Consider the following 25009-nt stretch of genomic DNA (forward strand, 5'->3'; position numbering starts at 1 on the left):
AGGTATAATGACATCAGTTTCAGGTGTACAACATAATGATTCGATATCTGTACATGTTGCAAAATGATCATCACAATAAGTCCAGTTAACGTCCATCACCATACATAGTTACAGGAAGTTTCTTTTGTGATGGGAACTTGTAAGATTTGCTCTCTCACCAACTTTCGACTACGCGCCCACTGCATGTTACCCCCAGGACTAAATTTGGAGCTGGAAGTCCGTGCCTTTTGAGCCTCCGCCCATCTCGCCCAACGCCCGACCCCTGCCTGTGGCAACCAACCACCTGTGAGCTTCGTTTGTGTCCTGTTTTGTTTAGATTCCACATATAAGATCATACAGGGTGTGTCTTTTCCTGTCTGACTTAGTTCACTTAGCATAATGTCCGCAAGGTCCAACCATGTCACAAATGGCATTATTTCATTCTTTTTCATGGCGGAATAATATTCCATTGTGTGTGTGTGCGTGTGTGTATACACACCACATCTTTTTTGTCCATTCATCGATTGATGGACACTTAGGCTGCTTCCATATCTTGGCTATAGTAAATAATGCTTCTTTGCATTGTTTTGTGAAACTTCCCTATAGGTCTGAGTATTTTCCAAAATAAAAACTTCAAAAAGTATATACTGTCATGATTCTATTAGGACCAGCCAAAGAACTGTTTTAAATACACTGATCTTAAATAATTTTGGTTTTTTATTAAAGTACAAAATGAGTTGCGTATCTCTCACTCAGGACCTGTCCTCCTAAAGTCATCACCGGTAGCTGTGGGCTATGTCCTTACACTCTTTTGCTCTGATAAGTATGCTATAAATATTGTCGCAGTGTTATAAAGGAAGCCATACTGCATGGATGCGGATGTGGGCTCGAAGGTCAGACTGTCCAGATTAAAATAACTTTCTAGTTATATAACCCTGGGCAAGTTGCTTCACTGCTCTTTTCCCAGCTGTAGAACGGGACCAATCCCAGGGCTTATCACGGGGTACCTGCCTCACAATTACAGGAGGCAATGACCGCCAAGCGCTTCAGGGACCCCGCGCACGAGTGCCTCACAAATGTGAGCCATTTGTAAACATCAGCCTCATTGTCATCTCCATGTTCTCACCCCAGCTGTTTCTTTTCCTTTTTGCTTTGACATCCAATTTATGACTTCTTTTATCATATGTATCCTTATTTCAATTTTAGCTTTCTGAAACCAGGCAAAGTATTAAAAAGAACAAGTGAAACCCTCCAAAAACAGGGGTCCTCGATCAGTGGGCTGCCTTTGCCAGTAGGTTTTAAACTCACCCTCAGAATTCCCAGCCAGCGGCTGCTCTGCTCAGAGCCTTTGTTATCAACAGTGCAGGGTTCAAGGATTCTTACTGTATTACAAAAGAGCCAGGCCTCTGCTCCAGGGCACAGGCTGACAAGGGCTACAGGAAAGCACACAAACTCAGTCCCACATAAAAGTTCACTTTCTACAGATCTTGTTATCATTGGGCCCAATACCTACAAATCTTCATCTGCTTCTTTTACTGACCACGTGCTGCTACCAAGCAGTCCTGGCACCTTCGTACACTGGCTCACTGGACCCTTATAACAATGCTATGTACCAGGTATCATCAGACCCCTTTCACAGATGTGTAGAGTGACCTGCTCAAAGGTCTAAGTGGCAGAGCCAGGACGGGAATCCAGACTGCTCATACTCCAACCTGAATTATTTCCAAATACACTTTGCTGCCCTTGCATATACATAAACACACATTCAGGAAGAAACGCCGTTAATCACATACATTAAGGACACCATTTTTATTTGACAAGCTGCATAAATTTTCTTGAAATAATTTTTCCTGGATTTTTTTTTTTTTTTTGCTCTTGCTTAGTACTGCTCACTGTAGCTTTCCTACTCACGAGAGGCACCTGTCTTTTTAAACTACACCCAGAAAAATTCACCTCTTGCAACCCACAGGACAATGCTGCAAGGGAAACCTGGGAAGAATGAACAGCCTCTGGAAGGCCTCATCGCTACGGCAGCACCAAGCCGACAGCCAAGAAAAGAAGCGGAAGTCACTTAATCTGAATCCAATCATCTTTTGTGGCTCTCCTCTCAAGGACAAAGGGGGAAAATAAAAGCCTCAAGAGAAGCCAAGGTTCTAGAGGTAGGCAAGGGAAACAGAGGGGCCTCCAGGTATCTGTCAGCACCTGCCCCTCCAGCCATAAAGGGCACTTGATCTGGGGCAGGGGTCACACTGCGCCCCATAAAGCAGCTAAGGAGAGACTAAACCTTCTGCAGTCTGCTTCTGGGCACTACGGCATTTACAGACGCTCCTATGATGCAGTTTAACAGTGCAGTTTAACAGTTGATTATTCCCTACCCTACACTGTGCCCTGCCCTCTCATCTGTCTTACCTGTCCCCCCTTTACACCATGAAGACCATTAGGGCAGGGAGGAAGGAAGCCCTCAGTTAAGAGGGAACCTACAAATTTCAAATACAAGTCAGCACGGCCTGGGCCCTGAGACAACAGTGCACAAGGCTGGATGGAGTCCACATATATTAGATTTAGACAGAGCGAGATTGCCCAGCACTGGCCGGACACTGAGGGAAGGGACCGGGCCTGTCTTAATGTACCTCAGCCATTGCGTGAACACCTGGGTTCAAGTCCCAGAAACCTTAATTACTAGCTCTGTCGCCTTAAACAAGTTACCTGATTTATGTGCACGTCAATGTCCTCATCTGTAAAATGAGGATGACAAGATCTACTTCATATGGTACTAATCAGTTAAAATGAACATATCTTTAGCACAATTTCTGGTACATAGGAAATGTCCCATAACCGTGGGTCATTATTATTATTCTACAATATTAAATACAAGTCCACAGTCACTTATCCAAAACTCTGGAGGCCAGACGTGTTCTGCAACACGGAATTTTCACGTTTTAGAAAGGTAAAATGCTGCACACAGTTTTAGACAGATAGACAGACAGACAGGCAGGGACAGATGGATAGATAGATAGATAGATACCCCTTGAACAGAACCTGGGCCGGCACCCACCATCAAACGTGAATGTTTCTGCAGCACAACATGCCCTAAGCAGGTAAGTAAGGACCGTAAGTAGTCTCACATCGGTTCACTTCAGATCAAATGAAAAATGAAGAACACTAGGTTTTCAGAGATTTGGGGAACTTGTAACTGCAGAGAAGGGACTGCGGGACTATATTCACAAAAGCACCTGGTCCCCACTGGGATGCTCTGTTCCGATCAGCCCGCTAGACACGCACGTCCCTGCCCTGTGAGAACCCGCCAGGCTGCACGCACTGCGCTGTTGGGCTCAATGCAAGTTGCTCAGATGACCTGGGAGAGCTGGGAAAGGCTCCCTCAGTTCCCTCCAACTGCCATGGCCCAGGTGGCCTCCCCAGGTGAGCTCACTCTTACCTTCATCCCTTCTCACCTAAAGGGGCAGGGGGAGACAAGAAAAGTGGCTGGAGGTACATCAGGAATCTACTCCACCATCTTCCTCTTTCTTTGAGTTTTATTCAGGAAAAACAGCAAGAGGAGACCAGATCAATGAGGGCAGCCATATTCAAATTTTTCGTTGTTATTTTTATCTTTAATGTCAGACTAATCTAGAAAAGAAGCCCCATAATCAAGAAGAACTCTCCCATCTCCTCCGTGTCTCCCATGGTCACTGTGACATCGAAGACTTACAAAGCTCTTCCAGCAACGGGGTGGGGTGGGATGGTGAAAGGCGCCCCACAGTGTAGTCCCAGGGTGTGCCGCCTGTATGAGGACATTATTTAAAGAACCAATTACTCACTCCCCAAGGTGATCCAACAAAGTCCAAAGCTGAAACTGAGCAGGACCCTGTAGGGGCTCCTGGGCGCGGGGAGCCCTTCCTTTCAGCCTCCATGACCTTCCCTGAGTCCCAAAGGGCAGGTTCCAACGGTTGCTAATCAGGGCAGGGAGGGGATGCAGAGACACGGGAGGAGCCGCCAAGAAACCACAGTGCAGCCTCGGGGCGGGGGCAGGGTCCTGGTGCCGCCTCAAGGGACACTTAGTTTTCGAGGGCAGGAGCCTGCTGTATCCCCCTCTGCCTGGCAAAGCAATAAAGTTACTCTTTTCTACTTCACTCAACACTCTGTCTCCGAGATTCAATTCAGCACCCCGTGCAGAGAGGCACCCGTGATCACAGCCAGCTCACACTAGATAACCAGCGATAGGCTAGCAGAACGCATACTGACCCTAAAATGAGTCTGCACAAGAGAGCTAAAATGCTCCAAAAGCAAACTGCGTTCTATTTAACCTAAATGAATGCTCCCCTATTCCCAACTTATGTGCAAATTATAAGGCTCACTCTTCCCCCAGTTGAATCACGAATGGTTCCCACCAGCGAAGGAGAAGCGTTTACACACAGTAGGTGCTCAATGTTCTAGCTAGTGCCGGGGTTGGCAGACTACGGTCCAGGGGACCAACTGACCTTCCACCTGCTCCCGGACATTAAGTCTTGCTGGAACACAGCCACACCCATTCACGAACACATTCTCTGGGGCTGCTTTTGCATCATAATGGCCCAAACTAGTTAAATATTTACAAGAAGACCACAGGGCCCACCAAGCCTAATATGTTTACCTCTGTTCTTCAAGTTTGCTGACCTCTATTCTTCTGAAAGGAACACTGGCTAGGAAATCAGACAGACCTACATTTTTTTATTACTTGTTTATTTATTTACTTGGCCACGCTATGCTGTGTGTGGGATCTCAGTTCCCCGACCAGGGATCAAACCCACGCCTCCTGCAGTGCAAGCGTGGAGTCTTAACCACTGGACCACCAGGGAGGTCCCCAGAGAGACCTACATTTAAATCCCAGTTCCATAATCACAAGTAGAAATTACCTCGTAATTCTCAGTAATTTCGGTGACCTCATGTATAAAATTAGGATACCACCATCTACCTTGCAGGGGTGTTATGAAGATTAAATGAGATACTAAATGCATACATACAGTAAATAAGCAAGAAATGATAGCTAGTAAACTTTAATCAAAACCAGGTACAGGGACTTCCCTGGTGGTCCAGTGGTTAAGAATCCGCCTTCAATACGGGAGGCGCAGGTTCGACCCCTGGTCGGGGAATGAAGATCCCACATGCTGTGCAGCACAGCCAAAACAAAAAACAAAAAACAAAAAAACAAAACACAAAAAAAAAAAAAAAAAAAAAAACCAGGTACAAATTTGTCTACCATGTTAAGAAATACTCAAAGGTAATAAAGTGATTCAAGCTTCAGCCAACTATTTTTTTTAAATAAGATCTTGTGCTTGCATTCATCTACATTCCCTGCTAGGAAAAGGAATAACAATACCCAAGCACTACTGTTTTGGAAGGCCAAAAGTACTTCCCTTTTCCTCTCTTATCTTTTTAGTCCTGAATTTGAAAAGAAAAAATTTCAAGAAGCCAAGCTTCAGAGAATTATTTAATACAAAGTGAATCCCTTCGAATAAAACTTAAAGTGTACTTCAGGCTCTGAATGAGAAATCTTGCTCTATGATAAAGGAAAAAAAACAGGTATGGGTCCCTAAAAGATACGTTTCCAGATTTCAGTAAAGCAACCAGGAACACTTGCCGAGAGTACGCCTAAGTTCCTGAGTTCACACAGGTAACCAGGATTCATTGAGCACCTGCTATGTTCCAGGCTCTAGGCTCCAGGTGTGAACAAGGCCCACAGTCACCATACTTAGCGACCTTAGAGACCAGGGGGCTGCTCAGCACTGGGTCAGATCAGAACCACAAGACATGGCCTTGACTCGAAAGCCATCGCTATGAAGTCACACAAGATATCAGAGCTGGAGGGCCCTGAGAGAAGATGTAGTCAAACACCTGCCCTGCACAGACAGGTAAAGTGACTTGTCCATGACGGCACGCGAGTCAGCAGCAAACCCCATCTTCCTGCTTTCCTTCCCACCGAGCTGTCTTTCTTAGAAACTACTTCGCAAAGGGTCAAGTCTTAATCTTTCACTCCTTTGTGACTCTGCAATTCCTATTACGAAAGAAAGACCCAGTTCTTCAAACCTCTGGGTTCCTCTAGACAACGTTACTACTTTCTTCTTCTGTCTTCCCACCAAATTCTGTGCATCTCTATTACTGCACACTCGACACTGACTGGAACCATTCCCTTATTTATTCATGCCCACTCCCCACCCCGCCCCCCAGACTACGAGCTCCTTGAAGACAGGAACCAAGTCTTAATACTGACTGATACTCCTATCCCTCACCTCCTCCTTCCTATCAGGAGTCTGATACCGCCCGAGTACCCCACCTCTTCCACACGGCCACACACTTCGCTCAGGGGAGGCTGAACCCCTTTGTAGGACCCGGAGGTTGAGCGTGATGGCTGAAGGCCACCGTGGACACCTGTCCATTTCCAGTGATACTACGGTGGGCGCGCAAAGCCATTCTGGCCAATGCGATGTAAAAAAGTCTGCTGGGGAGCTTCAGAGAAGGTTTCCTCCCAAGTAAAAGACACAAGCAGACATTCTTCTTCCCTGGCCACTGCGTTAACTATGCAGACTTAATGGAAATTACTCAATCTCCTTACGATAGATAACTTTAAGTCAACTACGTCAGCGTTCAGTTACTCTGAGCCAGAAGCATCCTGATTTGCACACAGAAAGGTTCGTGGAGCCGTGATTCAAACACAGACAAGGAGACTTCCCAGACCTCAAAAATGTAGGACTAGAGAGTCTCTATCACCCTCCCCTCTGTAACGCTCCCACCACCCAGCGCCAGCACTTGTTAATTTCAGCTAATTCCAGCTAAATGAATAAACAGATGAATGAAACAGGAAATTTAAGCTCGGCTTTCAAAGACTATTAGGGTAAATTTTATGTGGAGTTGTAAGTGAACTATTAGGGCCCGAGGTAACAAGTCTAAAGCCTGCTGACTCTTAGATAAGATCAAGGTTTAATGTAATTGGAAAACAGTCTATACTAGAGCAAACAAAGCAATCCTGTAAGCACCCTTTCCAAGTCCGAATCCATGTCAGAAGACTGGTTCAATGAAAAATCACAAAAGGTTCAGTTTCTGGAAGCCCGATTGTCTATAATGTCTATAGCACCTATTAGCACATGTCCCACGCTGTCTTCCACCTCAACCGGACCCAAAGGGGCCACCTTCTTAACAAACTAAAGGTGGGGAGGGCGAGGGGGGGGAAAGGACACCTCTTCAGCACTTTGAGCCCAGCCCAGTTTTCATTCATGAAAACTTAGTCCTCAACACGATCAACCTTCACAACTCAGTCGGGTCATGGGACCCCGCCTGGCCCCTCCCACCCGTCAAGGGCACCTGTAGAGCCTTGATCTTTGGAACCTGAAGGATATCCTCCAGGCCTTTACACACAGGTCACTGGAGGGCCCTTGGCTGGGTACCTGGGCTGACTTCAAAACAGGGACCCGCAGGTAAAACGCCCACATCCTACTGCCAATTCCACCCCCAGAGAAAATTGGTGAAGCCACTTGCTATTCACGAAGGGCCACTCACTGCTAGACGCGATAGTCACTTCAACTTCAAGGCTGCAAATGTTTGCAACCTCTCCCACATAAAAGCCTCTCTTTATCCGGTCACTTGGCCTTCTCTCAGTGCGCTGAAGGACGAGGGGTTTTCTGAGCTCCAACAAAAATCAAAGAAAACTCTACTTGCTCTTACTGGAAAGCGAGGGATCATGCTGACGGCTCACAAAGGATTCTTCTAGGACCCATTCTGATCCCCCACGTCTACCTGGCCACCTAGAAGAGCGTCTTCCAGCGCATGGCTTACCTTGTAATTGCTGGAGTTCACCCAAAAGGTAGCGAGTCCGTCCACGAGTTTGTCTAATGTGGTCTGGTCATGCTCAAGGTCGGCAGACTTCTGTTTGTCTGAGAAATAGTCTATCAGTTCTTGGCCAACCTGCAGTCGCTTCCCCACATCCTTCTGCAGCACCTGTGCCAGGCAGACCTCCATGCGAGGCTCCATGGTGGAATTCCAGTCCAGAGGCAGCCGAAGCTAGAGGGCAGTCGGGGTGACACCCTCCCGGCAGGCGTCCCCGGGAGGCGGCCTCTTTGTTTGCTGAAGGTTACTAAGAGCCTGTGTTTCAGAGATGCAATCTGGGGAATGGCAACAATGCACCATGTGTGTCCGAAGAGCAGCTGGTAGGATATTAAAAGTCCAATTTAAATAACTAGTAGGGGAGAAGGGAGTGAGTGGCAGAGTGATGCTCTCCTCCTGGGTCTGGAATACTTCATACTTCAGCAGTCCATCCTGAAAAGTCAGAGAAGAGAACGACAAATCAGCACCGGTAACAAAACTCTCCAGCGTTCGGAAACATCCAATCAAAGACAAAGCAGTTCACGCTGCAGCATCGTTTATAAGCACAAGTGGAGTGAGAAGCATGAACGCTTGACAACCACATCCAAATAACATAATGATTATTTTTATCAGGAAGAACACCGAAGCCCAAAGCGAACAGCCAATGAGCTTCACAGTTTGTGGGTTGAGGTTTTTCACAATTTTCCAGTTTGTAAATGCACCAGTCAGGAGAGCAATCATCTGCTTCAGCTGGAAGGTTTATTTGTAGCTTAAGTTTTGCTTCCCACCAAAAAAACCTAACACCACTCTGTGTCTGAATCCTGTAGGTACTGTAGCTTCCTGTCTCACTCTCAGTTTTCTAAAACCCCAAGTGCTGGAAGTGAGGCAGGTTCCACAGAAACACCACTGACCAGACTGGCCAGCCCGGTCACACTAACCAAAGCCAAAGGCAGCACCTACACCAAACTTCCTGCTCAGCAGCTTTACAACAGGGTGAGTAGGTGGTGGTCCTTGCCTCTTCCTCCAAAGAGAGTGATGGAGGGAGAAAAGGAAATAGGCTCACATGCTGATCACACTCCACTGACACAGTGTTCTCCACTGACAATAGCACCAACTGGGCTGCGTGTTTTGTTACAAAATCAGGAGACCTCAAAATCACGCTTGGGGTGGCGCAAAACGCATGATATGGGGAAAGTACCAAAATCATTTTCATTAGACAAATGAGACAGGCCGACCGTCTAATCTACAGCTGCTGGAACAATTGTACACATTTATGTGTTGCAATTTCTTCTCTCAATTCCTTCCATTCTAACCCAAGAAGACGCACAGAAAACCTGTCTTCAAGATGCAGCATCCCCCCAACACTGTACCAAATAGAAACGTTCTTCACGCCGACAGTAGGTGCCAACTCTCAGGGGTTCAGCAGGTAGAGCTGACCTTATAAATCAAGTAAGGGTAAAATCCGGTGCAGGGTAACTCTTCCAGTCTGAGCACAGGGGATCTCTCCCTTCCTGTCATCACCCCCACCTCATTCCTACCCACAGCAAAAAAGCACAATGCTCTCTCCGAGTTCTAGAATGAGAAACAAGCCAAGTCATTCAATGAGGAAAACCCTCCTGCAAAGTCCCTGGCACTTGATTACCCATCTTCTGCTTTACTTCCAATCAAGAAGACTCGCTGTCTCACGTGGCAATCCTTCCTTAAATGGAGGAAATACGTGCTTTCCAGTCATTTCCACACCCTGAAACTAGTCCCTCCTTCCCAAGAAAGATCTTCAAATACAGAAAAGGAGCTATTACCCTTCACTCCAACTTTTAGTCCAAACAAAATATCCCCAGTTCCCTAATGAGCTCCTATGTCAGACTAATGAAGGGTTCAGTGATACAGGAAAAGTGGAGAAACCAACAGAACCTTTTCTTTCTGGGCCCAGTTTTAGCCCAAGAAGGAGATTTAATAAGGTCAAGCTTGTGACAGATTAAAAAGGGCCACAGATGCTTTGCTACTCCTCCCCCACCGAGGGGAGGTGGGGTCTCATCCCCCCAACAGTGACCCTGGGATTGGTCTGAGCCTTGCTTTGGCCAGTGGGAAATCAGAGACTGCAGGAGCGAGCAGAGGTCTGACGCTGGAGCTTGCGTGACTGCTGCGCTGTCAGAAAGCTGGTCTAGCCTCCTGAACACGAGAGGCCATTAGAGGGGAACCAACATGCTTCAAAACCAGCCGGCAGCACCTGCCAGACACGTGAGTGAGTCCATGGGGCGCCACTCAGCCTCTCCAGTCATCCTCTGACTGAGGCTACACAAATACATCTGAGGAGACAAAAACCACCAGGTCAAACCACAGAAGGATAAGAAACAGTTCATTGTTGTTTTAAGCCACGAGATTTGTGGTGCTTTGTTACACACCAGGAGATAACTGATACACTCCTTCTTCCCCTAAACATCTAGCTTTCATTCTCAGTGAAAAGAATCTCATATCCTTTATTCCTTCAAGGGGCCTAAAATCAACAGACACTACCCAGTAACGATGATGACTATACCGCTTTGGAGCACCCACATGAGGTGCCAGGCTCTGCGCTAGACGATTTATACAGACTACCTCTAATTCTCCAACCCACTCTACAAAGTAGATATTAACATCCCTATTTTACACAGGAAGAAACTGAGGCTAAGGTAAGTAATTGTCTAAGGTTGCATGGCCATAAGTTTCCCTTCCCCACCTTCAAACCCTTGTTACTACAAGTCTGGCCTAGTTCTGCTCTGACTCAGGGAAAGAAGGTCAGACTTCATGCTTAGCTGGGAAGCAACAGGCAAGAGAGCAAAGTCTCCACTCCCGGGAGAGGAAGGAGCCCTCCGCATTCAAGTCTCTTTCCTGTGATTTTTAAAATACATATTATATAAAAACTTCCTCTTCAACTGGAATTCTATAAGATTTCTAACAAATAAGTATATGCTTCTTGATGGTAATTACGCAGTAAAGGCTTATTAGCACCCTCAGAAGTAGGTCACAAACTCCTTATGGAGGAAACCCACAGAATGAGATACGAGAAGCCCTCACGCATTAAGCAAACTGGTCCTCTCTGTTCTCTCTCTCTCTTTCTCCTTAATTTAAAAAAAGAAGTAACGGATGATCCCCTCCTGCACAAAAGTACAAGACCTCCCTCCCACTCCTGTCCCCCGGCCACTGCGTTTCCCCACCTAAAAGTGAAGACTGTCGCTAGCTTCCTGGACCTCCTTGCAGAGATATTTTTAGCTACCCAAGCAAATAAGTATATGTGTGCTCCCCTCTGTACCCCCCAGGGAGAGTTTCCTAAGCATTCACAATTACATCACAAGAAGCAGCCCAACTCTGCTGCAGGCCAACAGGAAAAAGTTTAAAACTACCAGGTTCAACAAGAATGAAGAAACACACAGCAGGACAGCCTGATGTAATGTACACATGTGAGACAGCCTCCAGCCTTGACTCTGCCACTTCCTGAGTGGCAATGGGAAGAATACTGGCTCCACATTCATTAAGTAAGATTAAGGGTGGGAAGGGCTTGCACAGGGCATTTTAAAAAAATAGCTCCAGGACTTCCCTGGAGGGCCAGTGGTTAAGACTCTGCGCTTCCCAGGCAGGGGGCCCGGGTTCGATCCCTGGTCGGGGAAATAGGATCCCACATGCCGCGTGGTGTGGCCAAAAGAAAAATAAAATAAAAAGTACTTTACATTAAAATAAATAAATAAATAAATAAATAATAAAGAGATCCTCTCTCGATCCCTTACTTACGGTCCCTACTTTGTGGCACTCGGGCCACAACCACAGACGAGTGCCGAGGACAGGGGCAGAGAACAGAACCAGCTGTGAGCTCTGATCTTCTGCGTCTACTACAGGCTTCTCCCTAAGACAAGTTCAAGGTAGGACCATTTTCACTCGTGACCGAAAACAGCAATGAGTTACTACTTCTCCTAAGTGTACAGACTGGCTGGGCTCAGCTGGCAGGTCCTTCTGCTAATCTTGCCTGGGATCACTCAGGCAGCTGCTGTCACCTGCCAGCCTGACTGCAGCTGAAGAGTCTACAGTGGCATCACCCACATGTCTGAGGCACTGATGCTGGCTGTTGGCTGGACCTCTTGCCACACGTGACCTCTAACCACTCAGTAATACAGTCTGCGGTTCATTACACGTGGTTGGAACATTCCAAGAGGGCGAAGGGATGTGGCCAGGCCTCTCAAGGCCCAGGACACAGAATGTGCAAAACACTTCTGCAACATTCTACGGGTCAAAGCAAGCCGCAAGGTCAGCCCAGAACAAAAGTGTGAGGAAATGGACTCTACCAGTTAATAGGAGCCACAACATACTGCAGCCACGTGCGTCAATCTAACATATATGTAGTCATATGTGTAGTGGGCATCTGCAGAATGACTACATGGATGGGGTAAACACATTTGTCTCCTCTGTTTGCCCATTATCTTGATTACTTTTATTTACCCATCAATTTATCATATATCACATCTCATTACAGAAGATACAAAAGAAATAACTATAATCTATGACTTGACTTGAAAACGCTTCCAACTTACTTGGAGAGAACAAGAGATACGTATTCACAAAAAACTTGTCAATGTGAGAATTCAGCACAAACACAGGGACTTCCCTGGTGGCCCAGTGGGTAAGACTCCACGCTCCCAATGCAGGGTGCCCGGGTTCCATCCCTGGTCGGGGAACTAGATCCCACATGCCACAACTAAAAGGTCCCGTGTGCCGCAACGAAGATCTCGCATGCCACAACTAAGATCCAGTGCAGCCAAATACACAAATAAATAGTAAAAAAAAAAAACCACAAACACAGGATACACAGCTAGCAGACCTCACAGATAGAATGCCGCACCTGCCAAATAAGGGCTATGAGTAAGTACTGTGGTTGTTTAGAGAAGGGATGGATCAAGAAGGCCTGGAATGACCAAGTCAAAACCAGTCAGACAAGGCTCAGTTTAAGCTTTGTCTCGAAACATGGATGGGACGTCCTACATCAGTTATGGCACTTAATAGGGGGAAAAAGCCTAAGCAAGTGAGGGACGTGGAAACTTGTGAATGGTTGAGGGAAGAAGTGTGGCAACAGAGACAGTGAGATACCTCTGAGATGGGCAAGCATTATTACTCCCACTTTTTTTTTTTGGCCGTGCAGCTTGCGGGATCTTAGTTCCCCGACCAGGGATTGAACCCAGGCCATGGCAGTGAATGTGCCGAGTCCTAACCATTGGACCACCAGGGCATTCCCATTACTCCCACTTTGAAGATAAAGAAATGAAGCTTAGAAAGGTTAGGCTAAAAAAAATTAAAAAAAAAAAAAAAAAAACCCTGCCCAAGATTTTAAAGCTAATAACTGTCGGGTGATAATTGAAAATCAGATCTGCCTGGCCCCAAAGTTAGTATTATTTTTGTTATACTGTAATACTATATACTACTGCCTCATTGCAAGTTCAAAGCATGGGTACTTAATAACTCAAACATGAAAATGTTAAAGTTATATGGGGCATGAGAAGTAGAGGATTAAGAAACAAGAAATCAAATTACAAAGCACTCAGGAAGCCTTAATAAAATAATATTCCATATCACAGCATCAAGTAGTACAATTTAAATTACCAGCACCAGTGAGTCAATAAGCACATCAAAAATTTCCCTGGAAAATACGTAGAAAGCAGGCATCATAATGACAAGCCAACCCCGAAAGCTAGAAACGAGCAGAACCAATCCACACTAGGCAAAAGCAGTTGCTTCTATCAGTAAGACAACTTTTCTGCATTATAATCGTTTGTACAATTGCGATATGGTGTGAACCTTTAAAGACGCCCGGCGTGCCCGGCCAGCAGTGGTTCTCTCTCCTCCTGGGCCATCCCACAGCCCACTCACTGGTAGCCACACAGTCACTCAGTGAACAGACCCTGGGCCAGCGGTGTGACAAGTGTCCCAGGCTAACTCCTGGAAAGCCCAGAAGGTAAGACTTGGTCAAGGCCCTCCAGGAGGTCACTGCCTGGAAGGAGGACGAGACAGAAAAGCAGACGGTGGTGGCGGTACTGGGACAGGCCCTAAGCCGGGGGCCTGTAGATGGCGCTACAGTGGCAGAGAAAGGGGAAGCGGCTGCCTGAGGGACTTCAGCGGGCCCTTCAGGATGGGCCCCTGCCACACACACCAGGCAGATGCAGCACCCGCCCCCCCCTCCGGCTGTCACGCGTCACTCCCCCCACGCCTCACCCACTGCGGATGCGGCCTCCGGCCTCCCTGCCTCCTTCCCCAGCTCCTCTCATCTCCTGCAGCCTCCTGTTCTCGGCCCCAGCAAGCCCTCCCGGCCTGGTGCTCAGCTCCCTGCCGTGCCATCCTCCTTTCCCGCCACAAATGCCCATCCCTCCAGCTCTTCTGTTCAAGTGCATTGCCTCAACCTCGTCGATTCCATAAACTCCTTCCCAGTCTCACCTTCCTTTGAGTCTGGATTAAATTCCACGGGGGTGTCAACAGCATGGAGCTACCCTCCACTGTCTCTCTCTCGGCAGTCACTGCCTAGTAATCCCGAACCTTGGGTGAACCAGACACACTGAACTGGCTGCCTTCTCGGGCCTGCAGGGGTGACCATGCGGAAGAGAAGACACACATACCCAACCAGGCTGGTTTTAAACTGATCTCAAACTTCAGAAGGCCCTTCACCACCAGCAGCCTTCCAACTCACGTTCTCTGGCAACTCTGCTTGCCTTTCTCTCCCAACGGGCTTTCCTGTCTTCTCCGCAGACGCCCATCTACCCGACCCCGCCGCCCCCTCCTGACCGGCTCACCTGCTGCTCGCTCAATAAAGCAGGCAGGATGAGACAACTGGGACGTTCACCAGCGACCCGGGGCGGCCCCCTCAACTTTTCAGCTGCCTGCTCTCCAGCATCTACCTGCAAGCGCCCCTCCATCGCCTCACCCCCGGCAGCTGAGAGACCTCCTCAAGGCCCCTGGAGCTCACAGGCCTTCCATCAGCGACACCAGGGACGGTGGAGCCCCTGTAAGCAGCCGCCTACACCCGTGAGCTGCACGGAGGCACTCCCTGTTCACCCTGCAGCCCTCCCCTCGGGCCCCCTGCCACCCCTCCACTGCAGCCGCCCTGGTCGGGAGCACCAGTGACGGCCCTGCTGGCAGACCTACTTCACTAACCCCACCTCTCAGGGGCATCCCAAAACTGACCCCTCCTTCCTTCCGAAAAATTTCCCACAAACGAGCGTGCCTTCCTGCTACTTCTCTGGCTGCACAGCCTCAAGTTTCTTTAACCATCTCTCCTCCTCTCCCAAAGCTCACCCCAAAATAATAAGCATCCATTTCCATGAATTTTTTAAATCTCTATAAAACTGGTGACTCCCAAATTTGAATGTCCGAGCCAAATATCTCTGAACACCAGTCACAGGCACGGGCCTCTTTTTGGTGCCAAACTCTTTACCACTTCGGGGCCTTATCTCCTGCTGTTCCTAATGCCTGAAACATTCTCCTTATGCCTGCGCTGGCCTGGCTATCACTTCAGCTTCAATGTCACCTCCTCAGCAAGCCCTTTAAAGACCACTCTAGGGGGTCGGTCCCTTGTCACTGCACCCTGTTCTCTTCAAAGCATTTATGACAAGTTGTAATTTATCGCATGTTTGTTTACCTATTTGCTGTCTGACTTTCCCACAGGACTGTCAGTCTTATGAAAGAGGGGGCCTTGTTTATCTTGTTCACCTAATGCCTACAACCATGCCTTCTACAAAAAAGGCACTCGAGAAATAGTTTTTGAATGAATGAAGTTTGCTTGAGTTGAGAATCAGAAGAAAACAGTCATTGGCAGTCATTAGTAGAGTTCAATTTGTTCTTGGGGAGTGGGAGGAATGGGGGGGGTAGGAAAAACGCAAAAAAACATTTCAGATAAAAGGAATGTGCAAATACATATGGACAAAACACAAAAAAGAACAGACTACGGCCTGCTCAAGGGAAAACAAGCCATTTGGAAAGGCCAGAGCAATGGTTCCCAACCTGCAAACACTACTGACCCCCGCCCCTGAGGTGAGAGGGTGGAGTGATTAAAGGCTGTCTGAGAGGGACTTCCCTGGTGGTGCAGTGGTTAAGAATCTGCCTGCCAGTGCAGGGGACACGGGTTTGAGCCCTGGTCTGGGAAGATGCCACATGCCGCGGAGCAACTAAGCCCATGCGCCACAACTACTGAGCCTGTGCTCTAGAGCCTGCGAGCCACAACTACTGAGCCCGCGTGCCACAACTACTGAAGCTCACGCACCTAGAGCCCGTGCTCCCCAACAAGAGAAGCCACCGCAATGAGAAGCCCACGCACCGCAACGAAGAGTAGCCCCCACTTGCTGCAACTAGAGAAAGCCCCTGTACAGCAACGAAGACCCAACACAGCCAAAAATTAATTAATTTTTTTTAAAGTCTGTCTGAGAATTAGTGCAGACACAAGCCACACATTATCCATGACCTAAGTAATCCTAGCCATATTTTCAAACTTATGCAATGCAATTATGAATCTTTAAATGCAAAAATAATGTAAAAAGTATTTCTAAATTCTTATTTTGAGTTTGAAAATATTTCTCAATTAACAGATACCAGAAATTCCACTTACATAGAGCCCTGTGATGCTGAACACTAAAAAGAGTTCTTGGGACTTCCCTGGTGGTCCAGCGGTTAAGAATCCGCCTTCCAATGCAGGGGATGCGGGTTCGATCCCTGGTCAGGGAACTAATAAGATCCCACATGCCGCAGAGCAACTAAGCCCATGCGCTCTACAGCCCACGCGCCACAACCAGAGAGCCTGCGGGCCGTAACCACTGAGCCCGTGCATTCTAGAGACTGCACGCCACAGCTAGAAAGAAGCCTGTGCACCGCAATGAAAGATCCTGCACGCCACAACGAAGATCCCTCGTGCCACAACTAAGACCTAACACAGCCAAATAAATAAATAAATAAATATTTTTTTTTAAAAAGAGTTCTTATTCTCAGAAAGCCTGGCTCAGACCAGAAAGACTGAGCACAGACAAGGCCCAGCAGTCAACTTCCAGCATCAAAGGCCAACAGTGCTGTGGTCTCCAGAGAGCTCTGTACACGTCATCTTTGAAATGCAGAATCACAAGACTTTGGGTGGACATACAATTATTTACCTTGGAGAGATCATTAAAATCTGCAGTTCCTCAAGTTATCACAAGAATATTCTGCAATAGGGGAAAAAAAATCAGTTGAACTCCCTCTTCTCTCTATCACTCACCCCAGTGTGAATAATAATTAACTACAGTGAAGTCATGACAAAAAAACCAACCATAATGTATGATGTAAATGCCCAAAAGTGAGTAACAGAAGAAAGTTCACTGTATTAAAAGTGCAGGTCATATGAATAGAAATAAATCATTAATATTGGTTAATTTCTGGTACTAAGATTACAGATTTTTCTTTGTACTTTTCTGTATTTTCTAAATTTTTTCTATGATGAATATAGAAAATATGTTACTTTATAATTACAAAGAGAAAAGTATTATTCAAAAACCAGGCATTACCATTTCATAATGGAGGAAAATCTCCCTTTCAGTATTATGAAATATAATGTATAACTATCAGTGAAGTGTAAAACAAGAATAAAGTCTTAAATTCCCAAAAAGATGGAATTGGTGGATTAGTTACTTCCACAGATTATGTGGTAGAAAACTACACAATGGAAAACACAAATAAGTACCAAAAAAAAAAAAAAAAAAAGCTCCATATTACTGTATACATACTATAAAAAAAATAATAGGAGAAAATAAATATACTGCACAAGTGCCAGATAAATTATTCATTCATAATGGTTACTACTTGCCTTCACTAGTATTTTAATGAAGTAATTTCTTAAAAATTTTTCAGATATTTTTTTTCTTTGTGAACTATAAAAGTAGAACATAGTTTTAATTTTATTTTTGCTTCTCCTATGGCAGGTTTATAATAAGAAGAATTGCTTCTATTTTTATTCTACTCCTCAAAGATGAAACAAGATGGACATACACTGAAAACTGCTGAAGCATGTTGATAGGTACATGAGAATTTGTTACACCATTCTCTTCACTTCTCTATGTGTTTAAAATTGTCTGGAACTTTTAAAAATCCAAAACACTTTTTAACGTCTTCAAAAGAACTGTAAAGCTTAAGTCTATGTGGGAAAAAAAATACATAAAATACCTGCAATAAAATTAGTAATTAACTAAACAAATAAGGATGTGAAACTGCATTAAATTGCATATACATAGTTACACATATAGCATATACAATATATGACATTTATATACATATAGTATGATATAGCCCACATGTGAAAAAAATTACAGAAAAGAACAAAAATGGAGTATGTAAAAGATTAATAGGTAGCCTCTGAGTAATAGGTTTGAGAGCTTACCTCCTACTCCTTAATAATTTCCTCTACTCTTCATATTTTCTAAGAAGAAAAGAGACATTTTTAAAAGTCTTAAAAGAGAAAAGGAGTTATTTAACATTCATCTTATTCATTCAAGAACTGTGAAACCAAAACTAACTGACAACAAAGATACCTCCCTATTGACTGCTGACTTTTCTTCTCCCAATGATACACACACAAGACCAATGTCAACATCAGCATACCAAGCTGTTACATTACCAAGGCAGTTACCCCAGACAGGAAAGAATAGTAATAATATAGATTACAGATTCCCAAGGAAGGGTCTTACGTGAAAACAGGAGACCTCGGCAGGGAGCCAGCTTATTGGAGAAACAAGGCTCATCACAGACACTAACCAATATGCCGGCTCCTCTAGAAAGAGGGGACCTAAATTTCCACTCAGGCTAGCAACATTTACTTCTGCTGTATTTTTCAGAGAGCTTCATTTACAGTTCCATAGCTGTGACCAGCTTTTTTTTCCGTTTGTTTACTATACCAATGGAAAACAGATCCTTAAACCTGAATGACCGCTTAGTAATTGTTAGTAACAGCTTTATTGAAATATATATCACATATCATTAAATTCTCCCTTTTAAAGTGTATGTACTGCCCCTAGGTTCAGACGCAGACGTAGAGAATGGACCTGAGGACACGGGGAGGGGGAAGGGTAAGCTGGGACAAAGTGACAGAGTGGCATGGACATACATACACTGCCAAATGTAAAACAGCTAGTGGGAAGCAGCCGCACAGCACAGGGAGATCAGCTCGGTGCTTTGTGACCACCTAGAGGGGTGGCATAGGGAGGGTGGGAGGGAGACGCAAGAGCAAGGGGATATGGGGATATACGTATACGTATAGCTGATTCACTTTGTTATAAAGCAGAAACTAACACACCATTGTAAAGCAATTATACTCCAATAAAGATGTTAAAAAATAATAAAGTGTATGTAATTCAGCAATTTTAAATATGTTCACAAAGTTGTGCACCCATCACCACTACTTAATTCCAGAACATTTTTATCACCACAAAATGAAACCCCTATCATCCTTTAGCAGTCACTCTCCAACCCCCTCTCCCAAACCCATGAAAACCAATAATCTACTTTCTGATGGAATGGATCTGCCTATTCTGGACACTTCATATAAATGGAGTCATAAAATATGTGTCTTTCATATCTGGCTTCTTTCACTTAGCATACTATCTTCAAGGTTTATCCATCTCATAGCATGGATCAGTATTTCATTCCTTTTTATGGCTGAATAATATTCCACTGAATAGCTGTACCACAGTTTGTTCATACAGTTATCCGCTGATGGATATTTGGAATGTTCTTCAGCAATACTTATGGTCCATCTTTTTTATCATAGCCATCCAAGAGGGTATGCAGTAGCATCTCACTGTGGCTTTGATGGGCGTTTCCCTAATGACTCTGGGTGCTGGGCTTCTTTTCATGGACTTGTTGGCCAATTTGGACATCTTCTTTGGAGAAATGTCTAATCAAATTCTTTGCGGGACTTCCCTGGCGGACCAGTGTTTAAGACTCTGCACTTCCAATGCAGGGGGTGCAGGTTCAATCCCTGGTCAGGGAACTAAGATCCCACACTTCACGTGGCGCGGCCAAAAAGCAAAAAACAACAACAACAAAAAATTCTTTGCTTATGTTTTTAATTGGGTTGTCTTTATTGTTGATTGTATGAGTTTTTATATACTCTGGATAAAAGTTCTTTATCAGATAAATGATTTGCAAATATTTTCTCTCATTCTGTGGGGTGTGCTTTCATTTTCTTGATGGTGTCATTTGAAACATAAAGTTCTAAATTTTAATAAAGTCCAATTTGCCTATTTTTTTGCTGTTGTTACTTGTTTTATATGTCACACCTAAGGAACCACTGCCTATTTTACCACAATAAAAAAGAAAGAAAAGAAACTACTGCCTAATCTAAGGTCATGAAGATTTGCATCTACATTTTCTTCTAAGAGTTTTACTGTTTCAGATCTTACATTCTGGTCTATGATTGAGTTCATTTATATATATGAGTGAGGAAAGGGTCCAAATTCATTCTTTTGCATGTGGATATCAACTTGTCCCAGCACCATTTGTTGAAAAGACTATTCCTCACTGAATTGTCTTTGCACTCTTGTTGAAAATCAATTGACTATAAATGTAAGGATTTACTTCTGGACTTACATTCTATTCCACTGATCTGTAGGTCTACCCTACCCTTTATGCCAGTACCAGACTGTCTTGATTACTGTAGCTTTGTAATAAGTTATTAAAGTCCTCCAACTTTGTTCTTCCTTTTCAAGATTGTTTTGACTATTCAGGGTCCATTGTATTTCCATACGAATATGAAGATCAGCTTGTCAACTTCTGCAGAACAGACAGCTGGGATTTTAATGGGGAGTATGTTGAATCAATTTGGGGAATAGTGCCATCTTAACAGTACTAGGTCATTCGATCCAAGTACATAGGATGTCTATTTATTTAGATCTTTAATTTATTTCAGTGATGTTGTATAGTTTCAGAATGTAAGTTTTACACTTCTTCGTTAACTTTATTCTAAGTTTTCTATACTTTTTAAAAATTTGTTTATTTATTTATTTATTTTTGGCTGTGTTTGGTCTTTATTTCTGTGTGAGGGCTTTCTCTAGTTGCGGCGAGCGGGGGCCACTCTTCATCGCAGTGCGCGGGCCTCTCACTATCGCGGCCTCTCTTGTTGCGGAGCACAGGCTCCAGACGCGCAGGCTCAGTAGTTGTGGCTCACGGGCCCAGTTGCTCCGCAGCATGTGGGATCTTCCCAGACCAGGGCTCGAACCCATGTCCCCTGCATTGGCAGGCAGATTCTCAACCACTGTGCCACCAGGGAAGCCCAGCTCTAATTGTTTTATAGTGGATTCCTTACGATGTTCTATATACAAGATCACATCATCTGCAAACAGACTGTTTTACTTCTTTTCCAACCTAGATGCCTTTTATTTCATTTTCTTGCCTAATTGCCCCAGCTAGACGCTCCAGTACAATGTTGAATAGAAGTGACATAAAAGGACATCTTTGTCCTGTTCCTGATCTTGGGAAAAATTCAATTTTTTATCACTAAGTATGGCATCTGCTGTGGGTTTTCATCAATGGCCTTTATCACATTGAGAAGTTCCCTTCTATTCCTAGTTTGTTGAGTGTTTTTACCATCTAAAATGCTTTTCCTGGCTTCCCTGGTGGCGCAGTGGTTGAGAATCTGCCTGCCAATGCAGGGGACACGGGTTCGAGCCCTGGTCTGGGAAGATCCCGCATGCCGCGGAGCAACTAGGCCCGTGAGCCACAATTACTGAGCCTGCGCGTCTGGAGCCTGTGCTCCGCAACAAGAGAGGCCGCGATAGTGAGAGGCCTGCGCACCGTGATGAAGAGTGGCCCCCGCTTGCCGCAACTGGAGAAAGCCCTCGCACAGAAACGAAGACCCAACACAGCCATAAATAAATACATAAATAAAAAAAAAAAAAAAAAAAAATTTTAAAATGCTTTTCCTGCAGCTATTGAGATGATAATGTGGTTTTTGTCCTTTACTATTATTATGGTTACACTGATTTCCAGCTGTTAAACCAACCTTGCATTCCTGGGATAAATCCTAGTTGGTCATAGTGTATAATCCTTCTGATCTGGTGCTGGACTCAGTTTGCCAGTATTTTGTTGAGGATTTTTTTTTGCATCTATATTCATAAAGGATACTGGTCTGTAATTTTCTTTTCCTATGATGTCTTTGTATGGTTTGGTTAACAGAGTAATAACATCCTCAAACGATGAACTAGGAAGCACCCCAGCCTCCTCTTTATTTTGAAAGAGTTTGCAAAGAATTTGCATTTGGTATATTTGGTAGAATCACCAAATGTGAAGTCATCTGAGTTGGAGCTCTTTGTGAGATGTTTCTTGATTGCTAATTAAATCTCTTTACTTGCTATTGGACTATTCAGATGTTTTATTTTTTCTTGAGTCAATCTCAGTAATGCCATTCTAGGAATGCATACACTCTATCTAGGTTGTCTAATTTGTTGGCATATAATTGTTCCTAGTATTCTCTCATATTCCTTTTTATTTCTGTAAGGTCAGTAGTAATGTCCTCTCTTTCATACCTCATTTTATTAATTTGAGTCTTGTCCTTGCTTTTCTTGGTCAGACTAGCTTGACTAGCTTAAGGTTTGTCAATTTTGTTGATCTTTTTAATTCTTAATCTGTTGATTTTTGTTTTCTCTAGTTCATTTTTTTCTAATTTAGTATTTATTTTTTCTTCCTTCTGCTTGCTTTTGGATTAGTTTGCTCTCTTACCAGTTTCTTAAGATAGAAGTTTAGATTACTGATTTAAGATCTTTCTTCTTTTTTCATATAAGCATTTATAGCTATAAATTTCCCTCTGAGCACTGCTTTTACTGCATCCCCAAGGTTATGATACGTTGTTTAATTTTGTGCATGGAGCATAGTAGGTGCTAAATATTTATTGTTGAACAATGAATGAATGGCAGGGTTCTTCTTTCAATTGTGGAAAAACATACATAAAATTTACTATTTTAACCACTTTTAAGTGTACAGCTCAGTGGCATTAAGTACATTCACATTATTGTGCAACCATTACCACCATGTTATGTTGTGTTTCTGTTTTCAGTCATCTCAGACTATTTTCTGATTTTCCTTGTGATTTCCTCTTTTACCCATTAGTGACTTAGGAGTGTGTTGGTTAATTTCCACATATTTGTGAATTTCCCAATTTCCCTCTGTTCCTGATATCTAATTTCATTCCACTGTGGTCAGAGCACACTTTGAACCATTTCCATCCTTTTAAATTTATTGAGTCTTGTTTTATGGCATAACATATAATCCATCCTGGAGAATGTTTCACATGCCCTTGAGAACAATGTGTATTCACTGTTATTGGGTGTGCTGTTCTACAGATATCTGTCCCTTAATGATTTAAAAGAGTCTATCTGCAACTAGATCACATTAAAGAAAAAAATTGCCAGTTATGGACATCTTAAATTTTTCATATTATCCCCCACTTTTATACTGACTACTTATTCCATATATATTTATACATGTATATAGAAAAATATCACGTCTCCCTTTTAAAAATAAAAATCTCAGTTTCTAGCACCATATTAAGGGCTGGTTTCTAAGAGTGAAACCTACTAAAAAGGTAAGCAGAAAAGAGCATATATACCCACACGAGAGATTTTCTAACAGGTTTCTGAAACATAAAATCTCCAGACTTAGGTAAATAAGAAGAGAGCAGAGCATTTGATATGTCATTTGATAGCATGACAGCTGACATGGCTATCCCAAATTTCCCAAGGGAGCTGGGTTACACACAGTGGAAAAAAAGAAAACCTTATTAAGTACGGGTTATTCAATGTGAAGACAGAAGGTGTAAGAAGCTTGGGATATAAAAGCACAGAGTTTTTCTCTTTTACTGAATAAAGAAGTCAAGCTAAGAAGTACTGCGGCAGTGGTTTAAAATTTGGGTTTCATTTCAGCAATTTACAATAAGCATAGGTACTTCACATTTGAAATAGCGCTTTCCAATGCACTAAGTGATTATAAAAATGCCACCTTCTTTATTCCCCCACAAAACCTCTGTAAGATCGTTACTGTCATGCCTATTTCACAGATTCAGAAGCAAAGTAACTTCCAGGGTCACACAACAAGTACAAAACAGAATCAATATTTGAACCTGGGCTTCTAATTCCAAATCCAGGGCTATTTCCACCAAGTCACAGCTGCTGCTTCTCACCAAGAATACACACAAGTCTCAGTACTTTAGACCTGAGTATATATAACTTAGGAAAAAGACCTACACAGGAAGGATACATCCACCACACTTAATGTTCCCAAGATAAGAGCAGAAGAGCCTGAACAGAGAGAAGCAACCTGCCCTGGCACAGCACACATACTAAGCAGGGGCTCCAGAAACAAGGAACAAAGGAAGAGGAAGAACCACATGCACCCCCAGAAGTGAACCTAGGAGAACAATCAGCAATCGTTAGCTCAGAGAGCTCAGTATTTCCCACAGATGCCGAAGGGCTGATCAAAAACAGGAAAGAGAGAGAAGAAAAAGGGTAACATATAACCATTGGGGGAAACTAGGTGAATGGTGAAGAGAAACTCTCTGTACTATTTTTGCCTCTTCTTGTGAATCTATACTTATGCCAAAATGAAAAGAGGAAAAAAGTGAAAAGATGTACATGATGTGGACAGGCTCTTGGTCCTAGTTTCCTAAAGTTCCTTAAATACCTAATGTGCCAGCCAATCTGTCAACAAATTCCAGGTCCACTGGGGAGGGAAAGACAAGTGAAGGATCTATTCCAACAGTACATCAAGGTACCTTCCTGGAAGATTAGCTACTTTTCTGATGACTCCTTAGTAGACAGAAAAAGGAAAGACTACAACGATGAAATAAACATAAGGTCACCCCTGGGTAAAGCTCTGTCTTAGGCGCACACTGCCATGAAAACACATGCTCTGCTACTGTCTCTCATGCCCAAATCGTTTCCCTTGCTTCTATTCCTTGCTCCAGAAAGATTCAGACTGAAGACGCAGAATCTGACGGACTGGGAAGACCTACAGTCACAGAGCCTTCAATGATAAGGAATCCTGTGCTTGCTGAAGAAAGAAAACTGAGATGAGCACTTTAGAGATTCATTTATTCATTGAGTCTTATTAGGGTTAGCTTCAAATCCTTTCAGTGCAGTGCAAGTGACCTGGCAGAGAAAAATAATTTGCAACATCAGCTGGG

At 44.2% G+C, this 25009-nt stretch overlaps 1 protein-coding gene across 16 annotated transcripts in view; it reads right to left on the minus strand.

Annotated features, from left to right (window-relative positions):
• Positions 1–25009, minus strand: part of CLASP1 (cytoplasmic linker associated protein 1) — a 261428-nt gene that overhangs the window by 219616 nt on the left and 16803 nt on the right. For 14 of the 16 annotated variants that reach the window (XM_059927669.1, XM_059927668.1, XM_059927673.1 and 11 more), the window contains exon 2: positions 7786–8265. In XM_059927669.1, coding sequence (XP_059783652.1) covers positions 7786–7980 — 195 coding nt within the window. In that variant the 5' untranslated portion in view covers positions 7981–8265. Of the gene's footprint in view, positions 1–7785; positions 8266–16958; positions 17010–18217; positions 18257–25009 lie in introns of all 16 variants that reach the window. The other 2 variants (XM_059927655.1, XM_059927656.1) reach the window with 2 other exon arrangements.

Source organism: Balaenoptera ricei, chromosome 7 (assembly GCF_028023285.1).
Source record: "Balaenoptera ricei isolate mBalRic1 chromosome 7, mBalRic1.hap2, whole genome shotgun sequence".
Classification (NCBI taxonomy): Eukaryota; Metazoa; Chordata; class Mammalia; order Artiodactyla; family Balaenopteridae; genus Balaenoptera; species Balaenoptera ricei.